This window comes from Equus caballus, chromosome 11, assembly GCF_041296265.1.
Source record: "Equus caballus isolate H_3958 breed thoroughbred chromosome 11, TB-T2T, whole genome shotgun sequence".
Taxonomy (NCBI): Eukaryota; Metazoa; Chordata; class Mammalia; order Perissodactyla; family Equidae; genus Equus; species Equus caballus.
The window spans coordinates 47476894-47502149 of record NC_091694.1 but is presented as its reverse complement, the minus strand read 5'-3'; the positions used below and the strand labels follow the sequence as shown (position 1 = coordinate 47502149).

Sequence of the window (25256 nt, the reverse complement as noted above, 5' to 3'; positions counted from 1 at the left end):
GGACCACGCTGGGCCAGCGTCCCACATGCCACAACTAGAAGAACCCACAACGAAGAATACACAACTATGTACCGGGGGGCTTTGGGGAGAAAAAGGAAAAAATAAAATCTTTAAAAAAAAAATAATAATTTGAATATAAAAATACAGTTTACAGGTAGAGCTTATTGTAGTGAAGGTTTATTGTCCTCCTTAAAGGAGAAATTGAAGAGTTCATGGTGGGTAGTGGAGGGTGGGTGTGAGGGAGTCATTCTTGAGAAGGTTCATTTTTCTTTCTGCACTGTTTTGTCCTTGCTTTTCAACCTTTTGGAGACTCATGTCTATCTTGCACTCAAACTACCTTTAAAAATAAAGTTATAGCACAGAAAAATACCTTGAGGACAAAACAAATACTAACCCTGAAAGCACTTCAAAACACGTGGAAATAACTTGTGCACTCAAAGATTGCGAATCAGAAAATACTGTGTCTTCAGCCCCCTCAGTTGGCATGCATTTGCAAAACAAAGCATTTTGGGTTTATCCAAACATGGTAAGCAATGCGCATTTGTTTTGTACGATATTGTTGGGCTAGAAACTGTTGTATAAAGTAAGTTGACGAATGTGTTTTTGCCTGAAAGTGTGATGTCAGAATATCATTGCATCTTTGTTTGTTATATTCAGGGATTAAAAAGTCATTATACCATAGGAAAAAAGGAGAGTTATCCAAAAACTGGTATAGCTTTTCAAGAGCCATTATGGCAGAAAGTTGTTAATTGAACAGTAATTGAACAGATAAGTCTGTGGACTGAACATCTGCTTGCCTTTTTTGTGTGTAAATATACATTAGAATTTTAAGCAGTGGAGTAACATGATCAGACCATGCTTTTAAAAATTCTTCTGGCAGGGGGCTGGCCCCGTGGCCGAGTGATTAAGTTCGCGCGCTCCGCTGCAGGCGGCCCAGTGTTTCGTTGGTTCGAATCCTGGGCACGGACATGGCACTGCTCATCAGACCACGCTGAGGCAGCGTCCCACATGCCACAACTAGAAGGACCCACAACGAAGAATACACAACTATGTACCGGGGGGCTTTGGGGAGAAAAAGGAAAAAATAAAATCTTTAAAAAAAAAAAAAAAAAAAAAAAAAATTCTTCTGGCAGCTGGTATGGAGAGGAGGTATCCAGAGGGACAAGTCTTGGAAGAGAAAGATCAGGAGACTAATGAACATGTCCAAGCAAGAGGTGACTAGGTCAGTGGAGCAGAACTGAGTCGTGACAGAGACCCAAATGCATATGAAAATTTTGAGAATGATGAAGGTGGTATTTCAAATCTATGGGGATAATATACGCTCTTCAAGAAATAATGTTGAGACAATTTCATTTGGGGGAAGAAAAAATAAAGCTGGATCCCTATTTCACTCCACATGCAAAAATAAAGTCTAGATGAATCAAAGATTCAAACATAAGAAATGGAACAAACAAAATATTGAAGGAAACATGAATGAATTAAAAAACATAATCTCTTAATGGTGAAACATAACACAAAACTCAAGAGTCATAACGGAAAAATAATTTGACTACATACAGAACACAGACCTGGGAAGAAAATATCATATGCAAGCCAAATACACAGCTAAATTGGAAACAATATCTGTAACACATTGACAATTTCTTATGGATACAAAAAGCTCTTACAAATGAATAAAAAAAAAAATAGCTCATAAAATGGTTAATGTATATGAATAGTCAGGAAACAAACTTGTAATAAGAGGCTTGATCTCACTCATAATTGAAAAACAATTTTGGAACAAAAAAACAAGGATGAGGGGCTGGTCCTGTGGCTGAGTGGTTAAGTTCGCGTGCTCCGCTTTAGCGGCCCAGGGTTTCGCCAGCTTGGATCCTGGGTGTGGACGTGGCACCGCTGGTCAGGCCATGCTGAGGTGGCGTCCCAATGCTACAACCAGAAGGACCCACAACTAAAATATACAACTATGTACTGGGGGGATTTGGGGAGAAAAAGCAGAAAAAAAAAATAGAAGATTGGCAACAGTTGTTAGCTCAGGTGTCAATTCTTTAAAAAAAAACAAACCAAGGATGAAAAGGTCTGCACACAGTCAGTTCAAGCAGTGCTGCAAGGAACAGACCTTCTCCTCTTCTGTTGTTGGAATGTGAATTGGCACAGCCTCCATGGGGGGCAATCTGTCAGTATTTCCAAAAAAATTTTTAATGAAAAATTTCAAGCATATAGAAAAGTTGAAAAAATTGTACAGTGGACAATCACATACCACACTTAGATTTTACAATTGTCCACATTCTGTTACATTTGCATTATCATGTACCTATTTTATATATATATAATACTTATTTACATATATGTTATATATTTTATATATACAAAAATATATATGTCCATCTACATGTATCTATCCATATATGTCCATCACTATATATCCATCTCTCCATCCATTAAGGCGTCTTATATTTTGATGCATTGCAAAGTAAATTGCAGGCATCAGTAACTTCATCCCTGTACATTTTTTTTTAGGTAAAACTTGCATTCAGTGAAATTCACCCATTTTATTTGGACCGTTCAATGTGTTTTTGACAAATGGGCACACCTTTGTGATCCAACCTCCTATCAGGATACAGGCTATTTCCATCACCCCAGGAAGTAACTTCCTGTCCCATCTCATTTAATCCCCCTCCCCAGGCAGTATTTCTTACTATAGATTAGCTTTGCTGGTTCTAGAACATTGTATATGGAATTACACAGTAGATACTCTTTTAGGTAAGACTTCTTCCACTCGGCATAATGATTTTTGTGATTCACCCATCTTGTTGTGTGTGTTGCTTGTTCCTTCCTTTCTCCTCCCGAGTAGTATTCCATTGTCTGAATATACCACAGTGAGTTTCTCCCTTCCCCAGTTGATGGGTATTTGGGTTATTTCCAGTTCAGGACTATTACAAATAAAGGTGCTATAAACATTCTCATGTTGGTATTTTTGAGGACATAGGTTTTCTCTTGGGTCATTTGATGGAGGGTACATGCATAGAATATATGCAGACCCTATCCCTGGGCCTCATAGTCTAGTCTAACTTTGGTACAAGACACAGTGATGGGTGTGTGCTACGGGACAGGTACAGAAAGTGCACAGAGGGAGGTGTGATAAGGTGGGAAGTGCTTCTGGGGGAGAACCAGGGAAGGCCTCCTGGAGGAGGGGGGTCTCAGTGCTGACACAGCTTGGTTTAGTAAGAAAATCAGGGGCTGTGGGTGAGATAACACCTGCATTCCAGTCGTATTCCCATGGAAAAAAGATCCTTGGGAGTCTCACTTTTCTCATCTGTAAAATGCGGATGATGACACTGCAGGATTTGATGGAATAATGGGCATAAAAGGCCCAACCACGGCCTCAACAGGTGACTTTGTTAAATATTCCTCTTTTCTCCACAGGCCTGGCTCCCCTGGAGGCCTTCAATGTGGATGTGGCCTGGGCCTGGGTGACTCCCGAGGGAGGCGCGCCTTACGTGCTCAGCTCCCTTCTGCACCAAGACACCAGCACCAACCAGACCTGGTGAGTGGGGCCCGGCAGACGAGTGCGTGAGAATCGAGGGGGCCTGCAGGGAGCCTGAGAAAGCCCCAGAGAAGGCCTTAGGACCCCACCCCCACAGTCTGGGGAGAATCTCCTTTCACTTTCAGAAGGGCGTGCAGGAGAGAGAGAGAAGAGAGAGAGAGGTGGTGAGCACCAGGCCAGTCCACCAAGCCCCGGGCCCTCTCCCCACCCTGGCCTCTCCTGTCACTGCCAGGGGTGGGGACCACTGAAAAAACTACTTTAAAATAAAGTTTAGTAAGGCTCTTTTGCCCCTTATAAAATAACACATGCTCAATACGGAAGTTTTGGACAGTAACAAAAAATACCAAAGAAGAGATGGAAACTCTGAGGCAGGAGGGAGAAGTAGTGGTTGAGAGGCAGGCTGCGGGTCTGTAGCCACGGTTCAGAGACAGCGTCACTCTGTATTTATAGCAAGGCGCTCAACCCCCAGCCTCAGTTTCTCATCCCTGTGATGGGGCTGCTGGTTTACCTCACCGGGTTGGTGCAAAGACTGTTTGAGTTAAGGCACATAAGGGTTTACCACAGTTTGTGGGCAAATTAAAGCTCAATAAACATCACCTTATATTTTAAAAATATCATCTGTATGCACCCATTTGATCAGCAGAAAACGTTAAATCTGCCAACATTCTGCTGGTAAGGATGTGGTGAAACAGGAGCTTGTGGGGGTGTAAATTCGTAGAAGCACCTCGGAGAATAGCGTTGCCATATCAGGTAAAGCTGCGCATGCACGTGGCCTCTGACTCAGCAGTTCCACTCCCAGATGCCAACCCTGGAGGAATGCTCAGGCACATGGACAGACATTTCTTGTGTCATTGTTTGGAATAGTGAAAGACTGGAGATGGTGACCATTAGCAACATGGAAGAAGTGAGAGATGAATCATCTGATGCAATACTAAGAGCAGGTAAAATGAATGAATTGTGTGCAGTGGTTATTATCCTGCATCAATCTTGAAACATATTAATGTGAAAAAGGCAGGCTGTGGAATTATGGATACAGCGGTCATTCACTCAGCAAATATGCACGTGGAGCACCTGCTCATGTCAGATAGTGATCGTGGTGTGCTGATGTGGAAGCTTGTCCTTAGTTTTAGGGGAAGTGCTGGAGTGAAGGGTCACGATATCCAACACGCAGTCCAATTTCCCGTGTTGTCACCAACATGACTTTAGAACTTCTTTCTTTGGAAGTCAGGATCCAGTCAAGGTTCATTTGTTACATGTTGTTGGTGTGTCTCTTTAGTCTCTCTTATTCTAGAACAGTCTCTCTTCTCCTTGTTTTGTTCATCATGGTCACAGGGCTTTTTCTGTGCTTGTCTGTGACCAGCCTCGCTCAGGCCCTGACCCAGGCTGGTTCCCTCCCTGCCCCCACCCCTGCTGCTTTCCTTCTGGTCAGTGGTCAGGGGTTTCCTTCATACAGAGCACACCAGAGCCATGAGCCCAGGTTCCGGACAGACTTTAGGACAGAGCCAGGTGAGCCACTCAGTGTTCCTGGCTGAGTGGAGCTCCGCATCTCCCGGAACTGAGCAGAGCAAGCTCTGTTTGTGGAGGATGAGTGGGCAGTGGTGGCTCCTGAGGCAGCTTCATAGCCCTGGGCCTTGGGCTGTGACTCTGCCAGCCAAGCAAGCTTGGAGCCCTTCCTGGACTGTGGTGTCCTTATCTGTACAGTGAAGAGGCTGGTAACCATTAGATTAAAACGGTGAGGGCAGGGCCAATTCATTCATTCATGTACTTACAGAGCATCCACTGAGTGCCAGGCAAAGTTTGGGGGATAAGACAGGGAAGAGGACTCAGTTCTTGCCCTTGTGGAACTCCCAGGCTCATGAGGGAAACAGACAAGTCAGGTGGTGACAAGAGGAGTGATGACTGCTCTGGTAGGGACATCTAGGGTGCTTTGAGGACGTAGAGGCAGGTGTGTCCTTCAGCCAGAGGATGTGTATCCACTCTGGACTTGGGGGGATGAGCAGGAATTAGGAGGGGGAAGTCCTGGCTGAGAACAGCTTGGTCAGAGCCTGGAAGCTGGCCTGAGCACGGTCAAGGAACTGAGAAAATGTCGGGTGGCTGAAGCTGAGCGTGGTGAGAAAGAACATGGGGGAGGTGGGTGTTGCCTAGTCACCCAGGCACAAGGGTTAAGGGGGCCAGAAGGATCTGAAGCAGGGAGGGGTGGTGAGAAGGTTGTTGGGGAGTTTTTGGCTGCAAGAAGATAATTTAAAGGTCGGTGTTTGTTGTTTTCTTCTGTTTTGGTAAAATTTCATTAACATGTATCATATAGAAAAATGCACAGATCATAAGCATGCAGCTCAGTGAATGTTTACAAAGTGAACCACCTGTATAAGCAGCATCCAGATGAAGAAGCAGAGTATTACCAGCTCGCATAAGCCCCCTCCAGGCTGTGTGCTCCCTTCCAGGCACACCCCCTGGCAAGAATTAACCCTTGCCCCCACCTCCCTCTCCAAGGATTAGTCTCGCCTGTTCTTGAACTTGTGATGATCGAAGCATACAGTATGTGCTCTGTTGCATGAGGCGCCTCTCCCTCAGCATCCAGTCTGTGAGTTTCATCCATGGGGTCGCCTGAGGCAATGATGCTCCTTCTGTTGCTAGAGTTTTCCACGGGTGAAGGTTCTGATGATGGGTGTTGGGCAGTTTCCTTGGGCTCTTGTGAATAGCACTGCCCTGCACTTCCTTTTGATGGACCAGAGCTTCCTTTATCAGGCATGTGCCCAGCAGTGGAACTGTTGGATCATGGTTTATGTGTTGGGTTAGCCTTCGTTTTCCAAATTTCGCAGTGCACGAGCGTTCTGATTGCTCCACGTGCTTGTAAAGGCCGGGTTTCAGTCCGAGTTATTCGTGACCATCTCCTGTCCAGTCCCCACCCCCAACACACGTCCCAATTTCCCCTTTTGTCATCAAAATGACTTTTAGAACTGCCTCCCTCCTCCAGAAGCCAGGCCGAAAGGCCACGATAGATGACGGGAGTTTGAAGCTCTGAGCCTGTCGAGGGGTGGGAGGAAGAGCCCAGCTGGGCTCCTGAGAAGCTCCCCCAGTACCTGCTGAAGCAGAGGGGGGCTCACGGGAGGATGTGGTGGGAGGTACTGCCGAGTTCCTACCGCAAATGATGGAGCCCGAGCCCACGGAACCCAGGGGCCTGCGGGCCTGCTGCACGGGGCAGGAAATGGGCTACTAGCCTCCCGGGGCCGCAGAGAGAGGAACAGACCACGCTCCCTGTGCCAGGATGATGTGCCCCCCACTCTCTCATGTTGTTTCTCCCCAAGATCTAACAGCCAGGGCGGGCAGCATCCTGGCTTTGGCTGCTGCAGGAGGAATGGAGTGGAACATAAAGAAGGCCTTCTCCCCCAGGGAGGGTTGAGAATAGACCCTGAGAACAGAGAAAAGTTAGAGCTGGTTAAGGCAGGAGACGGGCTGTACCCAGCCCGGGGTATAATAGGGTTCCTGGGTCTGTGAGCTGATGGTGAAATGTTCAGTTGTTTAGTTAGTTTGTCAGTCACTCAGTCAACAAACCTCGCGATCAAGAGACCACCCACCAGGGGGGAGGGTGTTAAGGAGGTGGGGAGCAGAGGCAGCTCAGACTGTGCTCCAGGCCATGGCACTGTGTGACTGTGATATGAATGGTAATCTTGGGTTCTGCAGTGCACAGCCTGTGCAGCTATACGTGGTAATCTCTTGGGAATTTACAGTCTAGGTGGGAACAAAGGCCAGGGATGGGGTGGGTTCCAGTAGTCAGGGCCACCTGGAGGGCTTGGAGGGGTCAAGTTGCTCCCTCTTTTGGAAAGGCTTCCTGAGGAGCTGGTGTTTGACTGTTCTGCAGGAAAAGGAAGAGAAAGGCACTGCAGGCAGAAGAAGGAGCTTGGGCAAAGACCTGAAGGAGGAAGGGGAGCTGAGGCTATTCCAGGCCTGCACCCACCCCAATCGGGGCTCTGGGGTGGAGCCCAGTTCTGAGCCTACCTTCATAGGGGAGCAGGGAATGAGGTGCTGGGCCTGGGGCTGAGGCCCAGGCTGGGAGGGGTCTGAGGAGAGAGGCAGCATTGCTGAGCAGATGACCTAATTTAGGGGCTCAGCTGCAGAGTCCACAGAGCTCAGCTGCACCTGCTCTCTGCCCCTCAGCCCTGCCCCAGTTTAGCCCCCTCACCTGCTGCCTGGACTGTTGTTCAGTCATCGTTCAACAAATATTTACTCAGTCCCGCTCTGTGCCAGGCGCTGTTCCAGGCTCTGGGAATAACCTGGTGGACAAGATAGACACGATCCTTGGGGAACTTACAGTCTGGGGAGAGATGATAATCAGCACATAAACACGTACACAGGATACTATCAGATGTGACAAGTTCTGAGAAGGAAATAAAACAGGGTAACGCGAAGCAGAGTAACTGGGTTGTGAGGTGGGGCTGGTTGGAGAAAGCACTTATGAGGAGGTGACAGTTAAGCGAGGCCTGGGAATGAGAAGGAGCTGGCCTAGGGGAGAGTGGGAGGCGAGGGTTCCAGGCAGCGGGCACGGCAAGGCGCAGGGCCCAAGGAAGGTAGGAGCTGGAGGGTGTCTAGGAGCAGAAGCCAGCCAGTGTGGGGCTGGAGCTCAGAGAGCAGAGGAGCAGCAGGGGCGTCTCAGAGGCAGGGAGGTGCTAGATCGTGCAAGGCCCCGTGGGCTGCAGTAGAGGGTACGACTTTTCTTCTTAGTGCGTGGGAGGCTGCTGCAGCAGGGGAGTGACATGGTGTAAATTACAAGAGTAAATTGAAAAACCAAAAAATAACAGAGAGGAGGCTATTGCTATAGACCAGGCAAGATGATGGTGGCCAGGATGGCGGCAGGGAAAATGGAGAGAAGAGATGCTCTCTAGGTATATGTTGGAGGAAGACCCAACAGGCTTTACCGGTGGACTTGATCTGGGTGATGAGTGAAAAGGTGAAGCAAGGATGCCCCCAGGCTCCGGCTTTAGAACGCCCTGGTTGGTGGCGCCCTATGTTGCTGGGAAGAGGGAAAGGCGCAGGCATGGGAGGACAAGACCACAGCTTCCGTTTGGATGTTCTAAATTTGCGATGCCTCTTAGTCAATGGGCAGTTGGTTATTGTATTAGTTTCCTGTTGCTGCTGTAACAAATTACCAAAAGTTTAGTGGCTTAAAACAACACAAATGTATTATCTTACAGTGCTGGAGGTCAGAAGTCTCCAGAATGGGTCTTACTGGACTAAAATCAGTGTCAGCAGAGCTGTGTTCCTTCTGGAGGCTCGAGGGGAGAATCTTTCCTCGCCTTTTTCAGCTTCCAGGGGCTACCTGCATTCCTTGGCTTGTGGCCGCTTCCTCCGTCTTTAAAGCCAGGAGTGTAGCATCTTTAAATCTTGCTCTGACTCTGATCCTCCTGTCTCTTTCTTATAAGGACCCTCATGATTACATTGCCCCTCTCCCTGCCCCTGGTAATCCAGGATAATCTCCTCATCTCAAGATCCTTAACTTAAATCTACAAAACCCCTTTTGCCATAAAAAGTAGCATATTCATAGGTTCTGGGGATGAGGACATGGATATCTCTGGGGGACCATTATTCTGCTTTCTACAGCTATGCTGGTCTAACTTCTGGTGGAGGGGTCCTAGGGCCGCAGATATAAAGGTAGGAATTTCAGCATTTATGGGTGTATTGAAGCTGTGGAACTGGAGGGGATCACTAGGGGGAGTGTGCTGGCAAGGAAAACAAGGACCCAGCCCCAGGACTCCAGGGACATTTTTAGAGGTCAGACAGTGAAGGAGCCAGTAAAGAAGTCTGAGAAGGAGTAAGGAGAGAGGTAGGAGAAAATCAAGAAGAAAGTGTTTCAAGGAGGAGGTGGTCGCTTATGTCCAGAGCTGCTGAGAGGTGGAGGAAGATGAGGACAGAGAGGTGTCTGTTGGATTTGACAACATGGGGACCACTGGTGACCTTGACAGGAGCTGTATCAGAGGGTGGGAAGTCAGCCGAGTGGGGCACACACACAGGTATAGACTTTATTCTTATTCTGCAAACATTGGAGATAAAGTAAATGATGTATTTCATAATTTTAGAAGATGTAGAGGGATGGGAGGTGAGGAAGTGGAGACAGTGTCTCGTTCCTGCCCCGACTCCCAACCCACCACAGCCGCATCATGACCTTTGGAAAGCAGACTAATCGTGTGCTTCCCCTTTATAAAAGTCCTCTGTGGCTTTCTACTGCCCTCAGCATAAAGACCTTGGACTTGGTTCACTGTTACCAAGCCCAGACTCAGGGCCTTTTCCCCAATACCCCCTACTCATAGCCCCCAGGACGGGGAGCTCCCTCCCTGTCTCTCGGCAGCCCAGTCCTCCCTGGGCAGCGTGGGCAGTGAGAATGTCCAGGCTGACACTGGACTCTGCTGTCTCCATGGGCTGGGCTTGGGGCGGGGGGCAGAGTTTGCCATTGGAAATCACATCTCCTGGGGCTGCCTTAATCAGGCTGAGGCACCCACCCCGGAAACCTCCGGTTCTGACTGACTCAGGAGAGGCGCACCGGTGTCACTGAGGCCAGTGGGGCAGGCCCCCCTGGCGGCCACTAGGAAAACAGCACTGTCTCCAGCAGAACCAGCTGTGCTGCTGGTGGCTTCCTGGTTCCCTCCACAACACCAAAGTGCAGAGAGTCTTTATTTACCACCAGTGTCACCCCATCTCTGGGAGGCTGGGCCAGGAGGCAAAGAGGGGTTGCATTTCACCATTTCCTGCTGGAGCTGTCAAAGATAGAGGTTGAGCAAATGCCTTCTGCATAATGCACGGTCTGCCTGCCTTTCCCAGGCCTGGGCCTTCTCCACAGTTTTCCAGACAGGGAGCCTGTGAGTCTGTGGGCCTGGAATGGGAAGACGGTGCCTGGGCAGGCAGAGAGGAGAAGGGAATCATCAACCAGCTCAACTGTGCTGTCCACCCTCCCACTCAGGCTCCTGGTCACCAGCCCTAGAACAAACAGGACAGCAGAGCCCCTGCATCGATGTTCCCTCACCCAGGACGAGCTCTTTTGCCAACCAGTAGGTGAGTCAGCCCCAGCTCCAGGGAATGCTCCCAGGACCTCCTTTCTAGGATCCCGCTCATCTGGCCCAAACCATTCCAACCCCGGCCCCACCTCATCTGTCCCTCTTCCCTAGTCTCCACCACCATCCATAGCAGGCTGTCAATCCCAGTGCCCGGCCCCATCCCAACCCAACCCTAATCCCCAGCCCACCTTTCCCGACCCAATGCTAAAACAACACCTAAAATGTAATGTGTGCTCACCATGTGCCCGGCACTCCGCTAAGTGCTTCTTCATCCACTTTTAATCCTCAAAACCACACCGTTTTACAGAAGAGGAAGCTATCATTCAGAGAAGTCCTGGGGTTGCCAGTATGACTAAGGTCACGCATCTAGTATTGGCGGCACCACAGATGCAAACACAGCTCCACCTGATTCCAGAACCCAGCCCATCCCACCTCCCCACACCTTAATGGAGTCCAACTCTACCCCTCCCAATCTAACCGTGGCTATCCTAGTGTCTATGGGGCCTGGCATATACTGGGCGCTCAATAAATGCTGTTTGAATGAGTGAATGAACAAATGAATGGACCTAATTCACTTGTTAACCAAACTCTACCCATCCCACCCGATCTGACTGCAGGCACACATTTGCTGATGACCCCTTGGCTATGCAAGCCAGAGTCCTTGTCTCTGTGAGGCACTGTGTTGAACAGCCTCAGAAGGGGATATGGTCCAGCAGGGTGACTGGGTGATTTTGTGGCTCAAAAATGGAGTCTCCTGAGGCCTATACTGGGAGGGAGAGGAAGGAGCTACCACTTCTGCCCCCAGGGTTGTAGGGCAGTAAGATTCCCCAGAGATGGGTCTTTGATGGGTCCATACAGCCAGTCCCTCAGCATCTTGCACACCTCCCCAGTGCTGCACACACCCACCAGCTAGTGTTTCTCTACTCACCTGCCCCACAAGACCAGGAGCCCCTGCAGGAAAAGCAGCAGGTCTCAGTTACTTCGAGATCCCCATCACCATCTGGCACAAGGCTGGGTACAGAGCAGACATCACCGGGCGTGTGTTGAATGAGTCAGTGAATGAGCCTAGGGGATAGGCACTTCACCCTGGGTGTGTCCAGACCTGTTCTCGAAGGCCCCCATCCAGGTTCTAGAGGCCGCTCTGAGTGGCCAACAGTTCCTCATGGGGCCCTGACCAGGTGGCCATGTGCCCTCTGACCTTGGCTCCAGGGTTGCCTCCCAGTGTCCCTCCCTCCTTACGTGGACTTAACGTATTTTTCAGAGCATGTCCCCATCCCCAAGGGGAGGCACCGGGGAGTGACAGTTGTCGGAAACCACCACGGCGTTTTGGTGAGTGTGCATGGGGTGGAAGGGTGGAGGGCATCGGGGAGGCTGGTGCTAGCCCCTGTGGTTGACTGGTGTTGACAGCACTCCTGACTGGCATGTCATCCTCAGGGCTGAGCCCAGCAGTCTCCCTGGTACCAACCCCAGGGCTGACCGTGGCTCTGATCCGGGCACTCCATGTGACCCAGCACACTGCTCCCAGCACTGACTCCTACCCCTGCAGAGGGGTGAGCAAGCTGTTCCTGCACACCCTGTCTGGCTGAGGCACTTGGTTCTAGGATGGGGGTGATGGTGTGGTTGTGAGCAGGGAGGCTGGGCTGGGGGTGACCCAGGCTTCCCCCTCCCTTTTTCCCTCTGTCCCCCAGATCTGCATCCAAGTGCTGGCTCGGCAACCCCACAGCCTCAGCTTGGAACTCACAGGCACCTGCAGCCTACTGGCCCCTGACCTCCGTCCCCAGGCCCAGGTCTCCTTCTCCGACCTTGGTAAGGATTGGACATTCGCTGGCCTTGGACAGCTCTAAAGAGGTCTCTCAGGCCTCCAAAGAGAGGCACCAGCCCATGGCAGATGTAGCAGGACACAGAGGCCCAGAGAGGGCAAGGCAGGCCTAGGCCTCCCGTGAAGGGAATCAGGGCAGAGCTAAGTGTGGGCTTGCCTGGAGGGGAACAAGGAGGCCGTCTGACTCTGAGCTCTTCCATGTATATTTTTTAAAGAAAATCTCCTGGATCCTGAAGCACATGTGGATGCTGGAGACTGCTACAGGAGCAAAAAAGGCAGCACAGAGAACGCAGCCAGGCGACGCCGGGCTCTGAAGCCAGGTGACGAGGAGGAGGAAGAGGAGGAAGCAGCTGGTGAGAAGAGGCAGATCTGGGTTGCTCGCAGAGACTGTCAGAGCTGACCCCTAGGCTGGCTGGTGACCTCTAGGGGTGAGGTGCGCCCAGGTCTGGGAGATGGGGAGCAGTGGCCGGATTCTCCAGGCCTGGCCAGTCCCAGTTCTGCCTGCCTCCATCCTACAGATGGGGAAACTGAGGCCCAGAGAGTGGGAGTGATGGGAGTGACTCACACAGCAAGTCAAAGCAGGAGCAGGTTCTGGCTGTCTCCCTGCCTCTGAGACAAAGGCTTCACCCTTGGGAGCTTCACCGACTTCCTCCCAGAACTGAGCCCTCGGGGCTTGACTGCAGTGGGTGCTCACAGGGCAGGACATACTGCCCTCACTCCTACCCAAAATTCCATGCCCACTCCTGACCTGCTCCCTCTTGGCCCAGGCACTGAGATCGCCATCATCCTGGATGGCTCGGGAAGCATTGATCCCCCCGACTTCCAGAGAGCCAAGGACTTCATCTCCAACATGATGAGGAACTTCTATGAAAAGTGCTTTGAGGTGGGCTTCCCTTAGAGCTGGACTCACACAGTCCATCACTTATCTATTGCTGTGAGCAAACTTTCTCGAAACAACCACCATTTATCTGCTCACCGTTCTGTGGGTCAGCTACTTGGGCTGGATTCGGCTGGGTGGTTCTGCTGCTGGTCTTGCTTGGAGTGACTCTCGCAGCTGCAGTTGCCTGTTTGCTTGACTGGGACTGGACGGCCTAAGATGGCCTCACTTGTCCAGGCCATGTGTCTCTAGCAGGCCAGCCCAACTTTGTCATGGCAGCAACATTCCAAGAGGGCAAGACCCAATGTGGGCAAGCACTTTTCAAGTCTCTGATTGTATCACATTTGCTGATGTCCCATTGGCCAAAGCAAGTCACATGGCCAATCCTATGGGGACTGCAGGGGAGGGAGATACACAGGGACGTAGATTAAGGGAGAAGTCTGAGATTCTCCGGGAGCCATTACTGTCATACCTTCCTCTACCCCTACCTGCTTAGAGATTTCCCTCTGCCTTAGCATCTCCTCCTGCCTGGAGACAGGAGGGCTGAGAGGATTCTCCCACTGCTTCCAGAGGGAGCTATCCAAGGGGCATGGGTGGCCTTGGGCATGGTGACTCTGCCAACCTCCTCCCCACCTCGACTGACCCCTCCCCTACAGTGCAGCTTTGCCCTGGTCCAGTACGGCGAAGTGATCCAGACTGAGTTTGACCTTCAGGACAGCCAGGATGTGATGGCCTCCCTGGCCAGAGTCCAGAACATCACTCAAGTGGGGAATGTCACCAAGACTGCCTCTGCCATGCAGCATGTCCTGTGAGTGTGAGAGCAGCATGTCCTGAGTACCTCCCAGGCGCCAGCCCATGGCCCTGCCCAGAGGCTCTGAGACACCCTGCCTGGAGAGGGTAGCTGGACAGAACTGCGAGGAGGAAGGACCAGGGTTCTAGCTCTTCCTTGGCTGAGAGGGGAATGCGAGGTCTTTCAATCCAGCCTTGGCTGATGGATGACACCCCAAGACTGTCCTCCATAAATTCTTCCAAAGACTTCTCTTGTGAGTGGCGGGAGAGCACAGTGCTTACAGGGATGGGCTCAGGGGCAGGCTGCCTGGGTCCGCATCTCAGCTCCAGTTTGTACTTGTGAGACCTTGGGCAAATTGTCTAATCTCTCTGTGCTTCAATTTCCTCACTTTTAAAATGAGAATAATAACAGTACTTGCTTTCTAGGATTTTGCGAGGATTAAATGGGTTAAACTATGTATAGTGTTTATAACAGTGCCTGGCACATGGTGCTTTGTAAGTATTAGCCATGGTTATTAGTATTATTCCTATGCATACACATAAGGAATAGACTCAAGTGCTGTCCAGCACCTTTCTCTTAGGAGCAGGTGCGGGGCAAGAACACCTGTGTTGCAGCCCTGCCTCCACCCGCCATCACCACTCGTCTTTGGGCCTTTATTCCCCATTTGGGAGGGCTCCTTTATTCTCGCCAATTCGAAGCAGGCCAGGGAATAAAATCTCCTAGAGCTCGGTCATCCCACTGGCAAAGTTCTCCTCTTCATTTACTCTCCCCTACTTAGAGACCACATCTTCACGCCAAGCCACAGCTCCAGAAAAAAGGCATCCAAGATCATGGTGGTGCTCACTGATGGGGACATATTCGGAGACCCCCTCAACCTCACGACTGTCATCAACTCCCCAAAGATGCAAGGTGTTGAGCGCTTTGCCATTGGGGTAAGAGCCAGGAGCAGGGGGCACCTCCTGACCCTGTATGGCCTGGGTGGGGAGGAGCAAGGTTCCTGATAGGGGCTTCTGTAAGCGGCTCCCCCAAACCCTGCTCTGTTCACGCTCACTCACCACTTCTCCTCCCAGCCAGACCCCTGCAGTGGGTCTCCCCACAGAGGGCTCATTTCCCAATGGTGGTCACAGCTCACCTGCCCAGCAGTGATGGGAGAGCAGTGGACACTTGGGGAGCCCACAGGAAGGACATCAGGGAGGGGTCCTGGATGTCCAAGGGGGAGATGGTGCTGGACCGATTCTTGGGGGACAAACAGGAGGAGCTGACCTAGGGCACAGGGGAGGTGGGACAGGCTCTGCAGTCAGAGGGAACAGAAAGAAGGAGGCAGGTGACAGAAGATCCTGAAGGCCAGGCAGAGGGGCTTAGCCCTCTCCCTGGGCCTGGAAGGCCCTCAGGGCTTGGGAACTGGCCAGCTCTCGCAGCGCTGACCCATTGCCCTCTGTGCAGGTGGGAGAGGCATTTCAGAAGGCTAAGACTGACAAGGAACTGAAGCTGATCGCCTCGGACCCCGATGAGACCCATGCCTTCAAGGTGACCAACTACGCAGCACTGGATGGGCTGCTGAGCAAACTGCAGCAGAACATCATTCCCATGGAAGGTGAGGGCTCCTGGGCCCTGGCCACCCTGTGGCAGCCCCTCGGCATTCGGCAGAGGGCCCGAGCCCTGGGCTCCAGCCCCACCCTCTCCTACGTCCATGTGGCACTCTGGGCAACTCCCGTCACCTCTCTGAGCCTCAGCTGTTCCATCTCTAAAAAGGCAACAATCTCCCAGCCCTCCTCACTTCCCTGAAATTCCATGAAGCTCTGATGAGAAGCTCTTTCTGGTGCCAGAGAAAGAGGCATGATTCCTGCTCCCAGAGCTCACAGATGAGGAAACTGAGGCCCAGAAACATGCCCAGCTATTCTGCCAGTACTTAAGCAGGACCCAGGTCTCTACTCCCAGCCTGGTGCTCCTCCCATCACACCAGACATGGTTTCCTCTGGGGGGCAGGTGAAGTGGACCCTTCCCTGGCTTGGCTCCTCCCTTCACCTGGCCCCATAGCAGTGTCCCTCTGGGCTTCTTGGCTTCCAGGCACGGTCGGAGATGCCTTCCACTACCAGCTGGCACAGATCGGGTTCAGTGCACAGATCCTGGATGAGGTACGTGGCTGACTCAGCACCAGGCAGGCTTGCCACTGAGGCGGGGTCCCCGAGACACCCAGGGACCCAGGGATCTCTGGCTCACAGTGCAGGGCTCTGCCCTCCTGTTGTGGTGCCGTTGAAGGAGCCATTTGAGATAAAGGAAACACTTCTGCTTGCTCGCCCAATCTGGACCTTTGAGGAAGACAAAAGAGTGGCCCATATTTATTCCAGGAAGTCGTTTTGTTCTTTGTGCTTAAGGACTGAGCAGTTTCCCTTAATACAGACTAAACACAGGCTTTGTCTTGGGTCAGCTTGCCAACCAAATTGAGGACTTCTCCCTAGTGGAGGCAGTGTTGCCCACAGATGGGGAGAGATCCAGGACTGTGAGGACATGGTCCTTTGCGTGGTGGAAGCATGGTTAGCACCATCATGCAACACAGGTGGGCCGGTGTGCCAGGCCCCGACTGGGCAACCTGCAGCGAAGGAGATGAGCACCGTCTTGTTCGATCATACTTTTTAAATGCTCAGTATCTGGACCCTGGGTCGGCTTTCTGCTCTGGGGGTGGTTGGTACTGGAGGGACAGCTGTCCTGACAGGGTAATGCATATCAGGCGGGAACCCAGTGTTTGCCATCTCATCTTCCTCCTGCATCTCTGGCTGGGTGGGCTCAGGGCCACTGAACGCCCCCCAAGGTCCCTGTGCTGGTTGGTAGACCCGCGCCCATTGTGGCTGGCCCCTCTGATGGCCTCCAACCCTGGTTCCCTGCAGGGGCAGCTGCTGCTGGGTGCCGTTGGGGCCTTTAACTGGTCAGGGGGCGCACTGCTCTATGACATGCATGGTCGCCAGGGCCGCTTCCTGAACCAGACAGCGGCAGATGCCAACGCTGCGCCATTCAGCTACCTGGGTAAGGGCGGGGCCTGGAGGCTACCTGGGTGGGGGCGGGGCCTGATGGCTACCTGGGTGGGGGCAGGGCCTAGACAGGGACACTGAGGCTGTGCATTGGGCTGCACTAGGCTTCCTAGTCTAGGCAGGCCTTGGTCGGTCACATGGAGTGAGGGATGGTTCCTAGTAAGGGTCCCCAAGGCTGATAATTAGGCCTCCTGGGTGGGGACAGGGACTGCTCAGTACTTGAAGGGATGGGTGGCCTTGGTTACCTGGTTACCTGCCTAGGGAAGGGGGGGCCTCGCCATTAATAATAGTGGTGGGTGACCCTTCGCCCCTCACCTCTGTCCTCATATGCTGCGTGTGTGATGAATGTGGGTGGTGAATGTATGTGAATGAGGGTATTTTGAGCGAAGCTGTAGGTATGATAATGTGTATATATCACATCTGTGTGAAGGGGCACTTGTGTGTGTGACCGGCAAGAGTGGGTAGGTGGGAGCACTCACTGATGCCGATTTTTAAAAGAATGAGAAAGACAGTCTCTCCTATTTTGCCCTGTGCCCAGGCCACCTGGAAACTGTGGCTGGGAAGGTGGGGGCCAAAGGAGTGGCCAGGTGGGCGCTCTTGTTCACAACCGTACCACCCCCGCCCCAGGTTACTCTGTGGCTGTTCTGCACAAGGCCTGTGGCCTCTCCTATGTGGCGGGGGCTCCACGGCACAAGCAGCGAGGGGCCGTGTTTGAGCTCCAGAAGGAGGGCAGCGAGACCAACTTCATGCCAGTGCTAGAAGGAGAGCAGGTACCTGCAGGGAAGGTCCCTCCCCCCCTGCTTTAGTACAGATCAGGGATCTGGAGGCCTCAGAGGGAAAGGGATGGGCCCAGGGCTCGCAGTGGGTTGGGGACCCAGCCTGGGAAGAATTTAGGCAGAACTCAGTGGCTCTGCCTTGCTCTGCATATCTGATCACCAGCTGGTTTCCTCTGTCGAGGGGGATCAGGCTTCTCACCCAGCCCCCTGCCTTGATCTGGAATGACCCAAATTTGGTGGTCCAGGAAGAGCAAGAGCAGGCATCTAGCCTTGCTGAGGGGTGGTGGAGGGGGCCTCCCCAGCAATCTTGTGAGCTGAGTTCCTCCTGGGCTGTAGATGGGGTCCTATTTTGGCTCTGAGCTGTGCCCTGTGGACATTAACATGGATGGGACCACGGACTTCTTGCTGGTGGCTGCTCCGTTTTACCACGTTCATGGAGAGGAAGGCAGAGTCTATGTGTACCGTCTGAATGAGCAGGTGGGAGAGTCTCCATCTTTGCAAGCTTGCTGAGGCTGTGGCTCCTCAGCCTGGTGCAGAAGTGACAGAGGCTGGGAGCGCCCTGGCCCTGCCTTGCACAGGAGGGCAGGGATGGGAGGTGCCTTGGGTGGATGGCGGCCTGGTGGGGCAGCTGCTCCACGCCCTCTCCCACCTCGCTTGCTCACTTTCCCCACCCCATCATCTCATGCTGATGATGATAATACCGGAAATAGCTGTACAGTTGACAAAGCACATTTGGTCTGTGATCTCACTGTTTCTCACAGTGACTATGGGAAGTAGCCGTCACTCCCATTTTGCAGATGAGGAAGCTAAGGCTCAGTGACATTGAGGCTTGCCCAAGTTTACATAGCAAGTGTGTGGTAGAGCCAGTACTAGAACCCAGGCCTCCCAATTGCCAGTTCAGTACCCACAACTGTGGGAGCAGAGTGGGGTGGGCTCTGGGTCCTGAACTGCAAGGTAGGAGGACCCCAACTTTACCACTGGCTCGCCGTGAGATCTTGGGAAGGTCCCTTGCCTTTTCTGAGCCTCAGCCTCCCTGCTGGAGAATCAGAATCAGCAAGTCCAGTGAGCATGCGTCCTGGGGTGGCAATGGGGTAGGCCCTCTGCATCCCTGTCTTCAGGACTGAGCTGCCTGTTTGCTTTTCAGGATGGTTCCTTCTCCTTGGCATGCATGCTGAGTGGGTACTCCGGGTTCACTGAGGCCCGATTTGGCTTTGCCATGGCGACAGTGGGGGATATCAATCAGGATGAGCTCACCGATGTGGCCATTGGGGCCCCCCTGGAGGGTTTGGGGTCAGATGGTGGCACTAGCTTCGGCAGCGTGTACATCTACAATGGACGTCGGGATGGCCTCTCCACCAGCCCCTCACAGGTGACCTGCAGGGCTCACTCCTACTTCTCCTCTAGGGCTCCGACCTCCCCCTAATGTGATGGCCTGAGCCCCGAGTCAGCTCCCATCCTAAGTGCCAGGCAGGTCCCAGGGGGTTGGGAGTGCCCAATGAAGGACAGAAGCCACTCGGGCCCATGGGAAGTTCCAGGCCAGGACCTCACCCCAGACCCTTCAGGAGCAGGGAGAGGTTGTGGCAATATCCGTCTGCTCCGCTGACCCATGGCTCCCTCCCTCTTTGGCATTCCTGACCATGGACCTGCCTCAGGTCCCCTCTTCCTCTCTTTCTGTCCCTTCCCTGACTCCTGTCCCCTACCAACCCCTCCATGCCTGAACTGTCATCCCGCAGGGCCCCACTGCCAGCCTCTCATGCTGCATTTTTTACGGGCACTTTCACCCACTCCAACTACAGTTTCTCTCCTAAGCTTCAGTCCTGTATGTCCAGCAGCCTCCTGAGCACCTCACCTGGATGGCTCCCAGGCATCTCGCTCAAACTGCCCAACCGACAGCATCCTCTCCCCTAGACCTGCTGCTTCTGTGGGCCCCATCCCCTCATTCCTCACACCAGAGACCCAGGGTAATCCCAGACACGGGACACCCGGCAGCCTGTCAGCCACCACGTCCTAATGATTCTAGCTCTCTCCCAATTCAGCCCCTCCCCTCCATCCCCGCCACCCCTGCCCCAGATCCCGCCTCCTCCTCTTCTTCCACCCAGCATCTTTAAAAGGCGACTGTAAACTGTAATTCTGACTAGACACTCCCACCCCTACACTCCAGCCCCACATCAGGCCTCCTTGTTTCCACCCAAATCCCTCCAGTTCCCACCGCACTGGCCCCTGGCTGCTTCCTCAGCTGACCGTGCTCTTCCCCACCCGCTGCTGTCCTCACTTGCCTCTGTCAAGTCCCGCCTGCCCTTCCAGGCTCCATTCAAGTGTCACTTCCCCTGGGAGAACTTGCCCTTCTCTTTGCAGTTCCTAGATTGAGGGCTTCCTGGGGTGGGGACTGTGGTTGATCTGCTGATTAGAATAAAACCCAAAGGACTCCCCTTTTCCTCCCCGACGGCATGTGTTTCTCCCTGCACAGCGGATCAGAGCCTCGGCGGTGGCTGCAGGACTCCACTACTTCGGCATGTCCATGGCAGGTGGCTTAGATTTCAGTGGCGACGGGCTTGCTGACATCACCGTGGGTGCTCTGGGCCGGGCGGCCGTGTTCCGGTAGGGGTCTGCATTGCCTTCTTGGGTCCCAGGCCTTGGCCTCACCCAGGTGCCCTGCCCTAAATGACCCCATTAAGACACTGATGAGAGGGAGAAAGCGTGGTGGTTAAGGGCACAGTTTCTGGAGTCTGCCTGTCTGGGTTTGAGCCTCAGCTCTCACTGAACGGTGTGCCCTCGGGCAGGTTATTGAATTCTAGGTCCCAATATTCTCATCTATAACTGGGAATAATAATAGCACCTACCTCACAGAGTTATAAGGAGTAATTGAGAGACTATATGCGAAGTGTTAGACAGTGCTCAGTGACGGCTATCATTATTATTAATATCAGAGCTTCTGTGCTCTGTCCTCAGTGAATTATCAAGTCCTGTGGCTTTAAATGACCTGGCAGAGCACCTGTCTGCCTGGTGCTCTCCGCTAAGCTCCAGACTTGGCTGTCTCCTCAACGCCCCTCTTGGCTGTTGCTCACAGGCATCTCAAAGTTAACGTGTCTAAAAATGGACCTTTTATTCTCACCTCAACCCCATTCTTCCCCAACCTGCCCCTCCCCAGGCTTCCCATCTCAGCAGATGGTGCCATTTGTTCTGGACAAAACCCAGGAGTCATCCTTGATAACTCTTTTCCCTCCTCCTGCCACAACAACAAGTTATTGTTGGCTCTGCTGCAAAATACCTCCCAAGATAAGGCACTGTCATCCCTCGTCTGGACCACTGCCATGGCATTCTTCCCTGCGTCCGCTCCTGGTGCTCTGCTCCCCACACAGCAGCAGTGATCCCTCATTCTGCTGCTTCAAACCCCTCCGTGGCTCCCACTTAAAGTCCAAATCCCTTATCATGGCCCACCCTCCCCGTGGCCAGCCCCACCACCCCTCCATCCCCATCTTCTGTTACTACCCTCTGTCTCACTAACTGTGCTCCAGTCATGCTGACCTTTGTGTTCCTCAAACAAACAAGCTCATCCCTCCCACGGGCCCTGTGCTCTAGCTGTGCTTTCTGCCTGGAACGTGGTTCCCCTAGATCACCACATGGCTGGCTCTGTCCTCTTAACAGATCTCAACTTAAATGTCTCTTCATCAGGGAGGCCGTCCCTGACCGCCCAACCTAAGTAGCCCCTAGACTCTATTACCTTCTCCTATTTTATATTTATCATAGCGTTACCAGTACATAGCATTTTCCTGTTTCTTCTTGTTTATTTGCTTGTTGTCCCACTAGAGCAGGGACTTCTCTTTCCCTACCGTATCCTGAGGACTCAGAATAGCCCTTGGCATATTGGAGATGTTCAGTAAATATTCATTGAATGAATGAATCAGCCAAGCGCTGACCTGGAAGTCCTATGGTCACTTCTCACGGTCTTCTTTGCTGTCTTGTTTAGCTCAAGACCTGTGGTTCGCCTGAAGGTGTCCATGACCTTCACCCCCGAGGCACTGCCCATTGGCTTCAACAGTAGCGTGAATGTGTGTTTGTGTTTTGAAATCAGCTCTGTGACCACAGCTGCTGAGTCAGGTAACAGGCAGCCTCGCCGACCCACCCTGTGCTGTGGTCATTCCTTGTTGGCTTCAGTAGGGGCCAGGGAAACAGGGCTGGGGCGGGAGCAGTTGTTATGAGGCCCTGGTGGTTGAAATCCCTCTGTTAGAGCTTCGCTCCTTTGACATTAGGTTCCATTTAATGGGAACTGCCCTGGAAGAGGGTGACTACTGTTAAGTCCACACTCTGAAGGGGTTTATCTGACCCTGTTGGGAAGAGGGGCATTGGATCCCTTCCTCAGGGTTGAGTTTCTGAAAGAAGACTCAGAAAAAGGCAGCCGTTTCTCCATCTCCACCTACTGAGCCCTCACATGAGCATATGTGGAGGGGCTCCTGAGAAGGGCCCTTCCTGTTTCTCTCTGATTTACATCATCTCTGCTTCCCTCCTCACTGTCTCCTGGTCCAGGTGGGATTGGATGACCTGCCAGAGGCCTGGTCTCTCTTCCCATTCCCTTACCTGCCACTGGGGGGAGAGTTTCCAGAAGGCAGAGGGTGGGCATGGCTTTCACAGCTCAGGTAATTACTGCCAACCCAACAGCTCCCCTCCAGAATAATCTCTCAGCAACAGTCCCCAAGGTTTAATCTCTGAGATGTCTGCTTCCCTCAGGGCAGAAAGCACTCTCCCAGGTGGGGTGGTTTTACTGCATAAGGAGGCCATTATCACGTCTGGGGGGAGAAAATGATAGGCCTATCAGTTCCAGTTGTATAGGCTAAAAGATTCAGGCTACAGAGCCAGCTGCTGAATGGCTGTGTGACACTGGGCGGGTGTCTTACACTCTCTGAGCCCTGATTTCTGTTATGTACAGTAAGGAAGTTGGCCCAGGTAGTCTACAAGGTGCTTCCAGCTCTGCTGTCCTCAGGATTTACTCCTTGATTTCTCTCTCCATTCCCTGCATTATTTATCCTCCTCCTCATTTCCTCTCTCCGTCCCAGCGTCTTCCCTGAGCCCTCCTCACCCTTAAGGAAAACTGACTCAGCCCTGGGCATGTGCTGCTCTGGGTTTGGGGCTGGGGCACTGAGAGACCCTAGTCAGGTGCCAGAAGATCATGGGAAAAGTACCTTTGAAAGGAAGAAACTCAGGAGTCCAGCCCCAGGGAAGGGCCTGCATGGGGACACCGCTCGGGGGGGCTCATAAGGAATCTCAGGCAGGCTGCAGGGCCCTCAGTCTGGGGCTTGCCCATCCCAACCTCATCAGGGAGATCCTGTCTTCCTTCCCAGGCCTCAGAGAATCATCTCTGAACTTCACATTGGATGTGGACGTGGTGAAGCAGAGGAAGAGGCTGCAGTGTCCAGACAGGAGAACTTGTCAGAGCTACCTTAGGAAGTGGAGCAGCGAGTCCCGTCTTTGTGAGCCCCTCCTGCTCATCCCCACAGAGGGAGAGGTAAGTGGAGGAGTTTTGAAGAGAGTCCAGAGGGTCCTGTGTTGTTGAGAAAAGATTTGAGGTGCATGCAATGAAGACACATATGCATACATGCAAATTATGCAGTTCAGATTGTTGTAATAGATCAGGAGCCACATAATGGCATGGGAGATGGTTAATTATACCAGAAATCCAAATTAAAAAAACCTACTGAAATTGAACACTAGCTATATCTCTGAGCTTCCTAGAAGCTGGACAAAAAGGGAAGTGCTCTAATTGCTGACATTTTTCTTGGTAATAAATTGGAAATAAGAAGGGTCCCTCCCACATGCCATCTAACCTCACCAGATAATAACAGTGGGGCTGAGGGCCCTTTTGTGAATTGAATCCACATCAGAAAAATCGAATGAGAGAAAGTAGAAATAGAAAGACAAGTTATCACTGACAAAGGTTTATTCCTGACAAAGGTGCCTAGAGACATGAAAAACTGTATTCGTCAGGACTCAGAGACTGACAGGACCTAGAACTTTGGCCCTATAAGGATTGTTTATTCCAATAAACTCATAAATTATGCCTCTGGCTACACGTCTTTCCTGATTGTTAACTGGGTTAAGAAAGCGTTTCCAGCAAGTATATGGCTTCCTCAAATAAAAGCGTCACTACACTCCCCCCACCCCGGGAATCATGCTCACCTGCTCTCCTGTGCTCAGAGCTCCTACCGTGGCTGAAAGGCTCGCTGAACAGAGAGAATGCTAATGGCATCCCAACAGTCTCCTTCTCTGCAGCGTTTACCTCTCGAGTGTGTCCTCCATGCTGCTTTGGGAAAGATCTTCGTAAACACAGATGTGACTGTGACTCTTCCCTTCCATGGCTCCCATCTGCCCTCTGAATAAAGGCCAAGTCTGTTTTTAACTCCTGATGGCCAGAATCCCTTTGTGATTGGGGGAACCATAAGGAGCTATGCCATCTGAGCCCATGGCAGATCACGGGAGATGTTTCCACAGCCTTGGCAGCTTGGTTAAAGGAAGTTTCCCTCCAGCCTGGCTGATTTGGAAGATGCTTAAGACTTGCGGCTCACCATTTTCATTTTTTGCTTCTTACTATGGCTACATCAAAGTTAAAGTATTCTCCTTGTCATTTTCTCCCCCATGTCCACCTCCAACCCTGCATTCCTTGGTGACTCCGCAGCTGTGTGAGGAGGACTGCTTCTCCAACATCAGTGTCAAGGTCAGCTACCAACTCCAGACCCCCGAGGGCCGGAGGGACCATCCCCACCCTGTTCTGGACCTCTACACTGAACCCTCTGCCATCTTCCAGGTGATTCTACCCACACCTGTGTCCAGACCCTCCTGGGAGCCATCCCTGGAGAGCACCTGCTCCCCTAACTTCAAAGAATGTTAGAGTTGGGAGGGTCTTCCGACAGCGTTTGGCCCTCTCACTGTACCAACAGGGGAAATGAGTTCCTGAGATAGCACTAATTTGCCTGTGGCCTCATTGGTGGGTAACACAGGTCTCCAAACCACCCCCAAGGCTAGTTCCTTTATGTTTAGAAAAAGTGCTTGCTGCATATTTAATGAATCATATGAATACTTTCCTCAGCTTGGGAAAGGTCTCTGATGACAGTGTGGTGGGGGTCCTGTGTGAGGACTGGACTGGAGCCCACCTGCCCCATGCTGCAGAGAGGATGCCCTTTGGCACACCTGTCTACCCAGGTCCTGCCCAGGGCCCACCAAACCTGCACCCTAATAGGCGTGCAGTGTCACAAGAAACTTTTCTCATAATTAAGGGAAATCAGAGGGAGAAAATAAACAGTGAAATTTCCTGATTCTTTGATATCTAAGGTGATATTGTTTCCACCCAGGCCCTCACCCTGAAGATATTCTGTCAATCTTCATTTACAGA

At 52.0% G+C, this 25256-nt stretch overlaps 1 protein-coding gene across 6 annotated transcripts in view; it reads left to right on the top strand.

Moving 5' to 3' along the window:
• Positions 1-25256, top strand: part of ITGAE (integrin subunit alpha E) — a 65920-nt gene that overhangs the window by 13140 nt on the left and 27524 nt on the right. For 5 of the 6 annotated variants that reach the window (XR_002811660.2, XR_001377446.3, XM_014727998.3 and 2 more), the window contains exons 2-19: positions 3424-3544; positions 10494-10585; positions 11849-11916; positions 12276-12393; positions 12622-12759; positions 13174-13289; positions 13940-14091; positions 14852-15005; positions 15517-15667; positions 16141-16208; positions 16959-17094; positions 17727-17869; positions 18212-18352; positions 19020-19244; positions 20343-20473; positions 21843-21973; positions 23212-23375; positions 24543-24671. Coding sequence is in view for 4 of the 6 variants with exons in the window: in XM_014727998.3 (XP_014583484.1) it covers positions 3424-3544; positions 10494-10585; positions 11849-11916; positions 12276-12393; positions 12622-12759; positions 13174-13289; positions 13940-14091; positions 14852-15005; positions 15517-15667; positions 16141-16208; positions 16959-17094; positions 17727-17869; positions 18212-18352; positions 19020-19244; positions 20343-20473; positions 21843-21973; positions 23212-23375; positions 24543-24671 (2378 nt within the window). In the remaining 2 variants the exon portion in view is untranslated. Of the gene's footprint in view, positions 1-3423; positions 3545-4329; positions 4486-10493; positions 10586-11848; positions 11917-12275; positions 12394-12621; positions 12760-13173; positions 13290-13939; positions 14092-14851; positions 15006-15516; positions 15668-16140; positions 16209-16958; positions 17095-17726; positions 17870-18211; positions 18353-19019; positions 19245-20342; positions 20474-21842; positions 21974-23211; positions 23376-24542; positions 24672-25256 lie in introns of those variants that run through there. The other variant, XM_070226442.1, reaches the window with a different exon arrangement.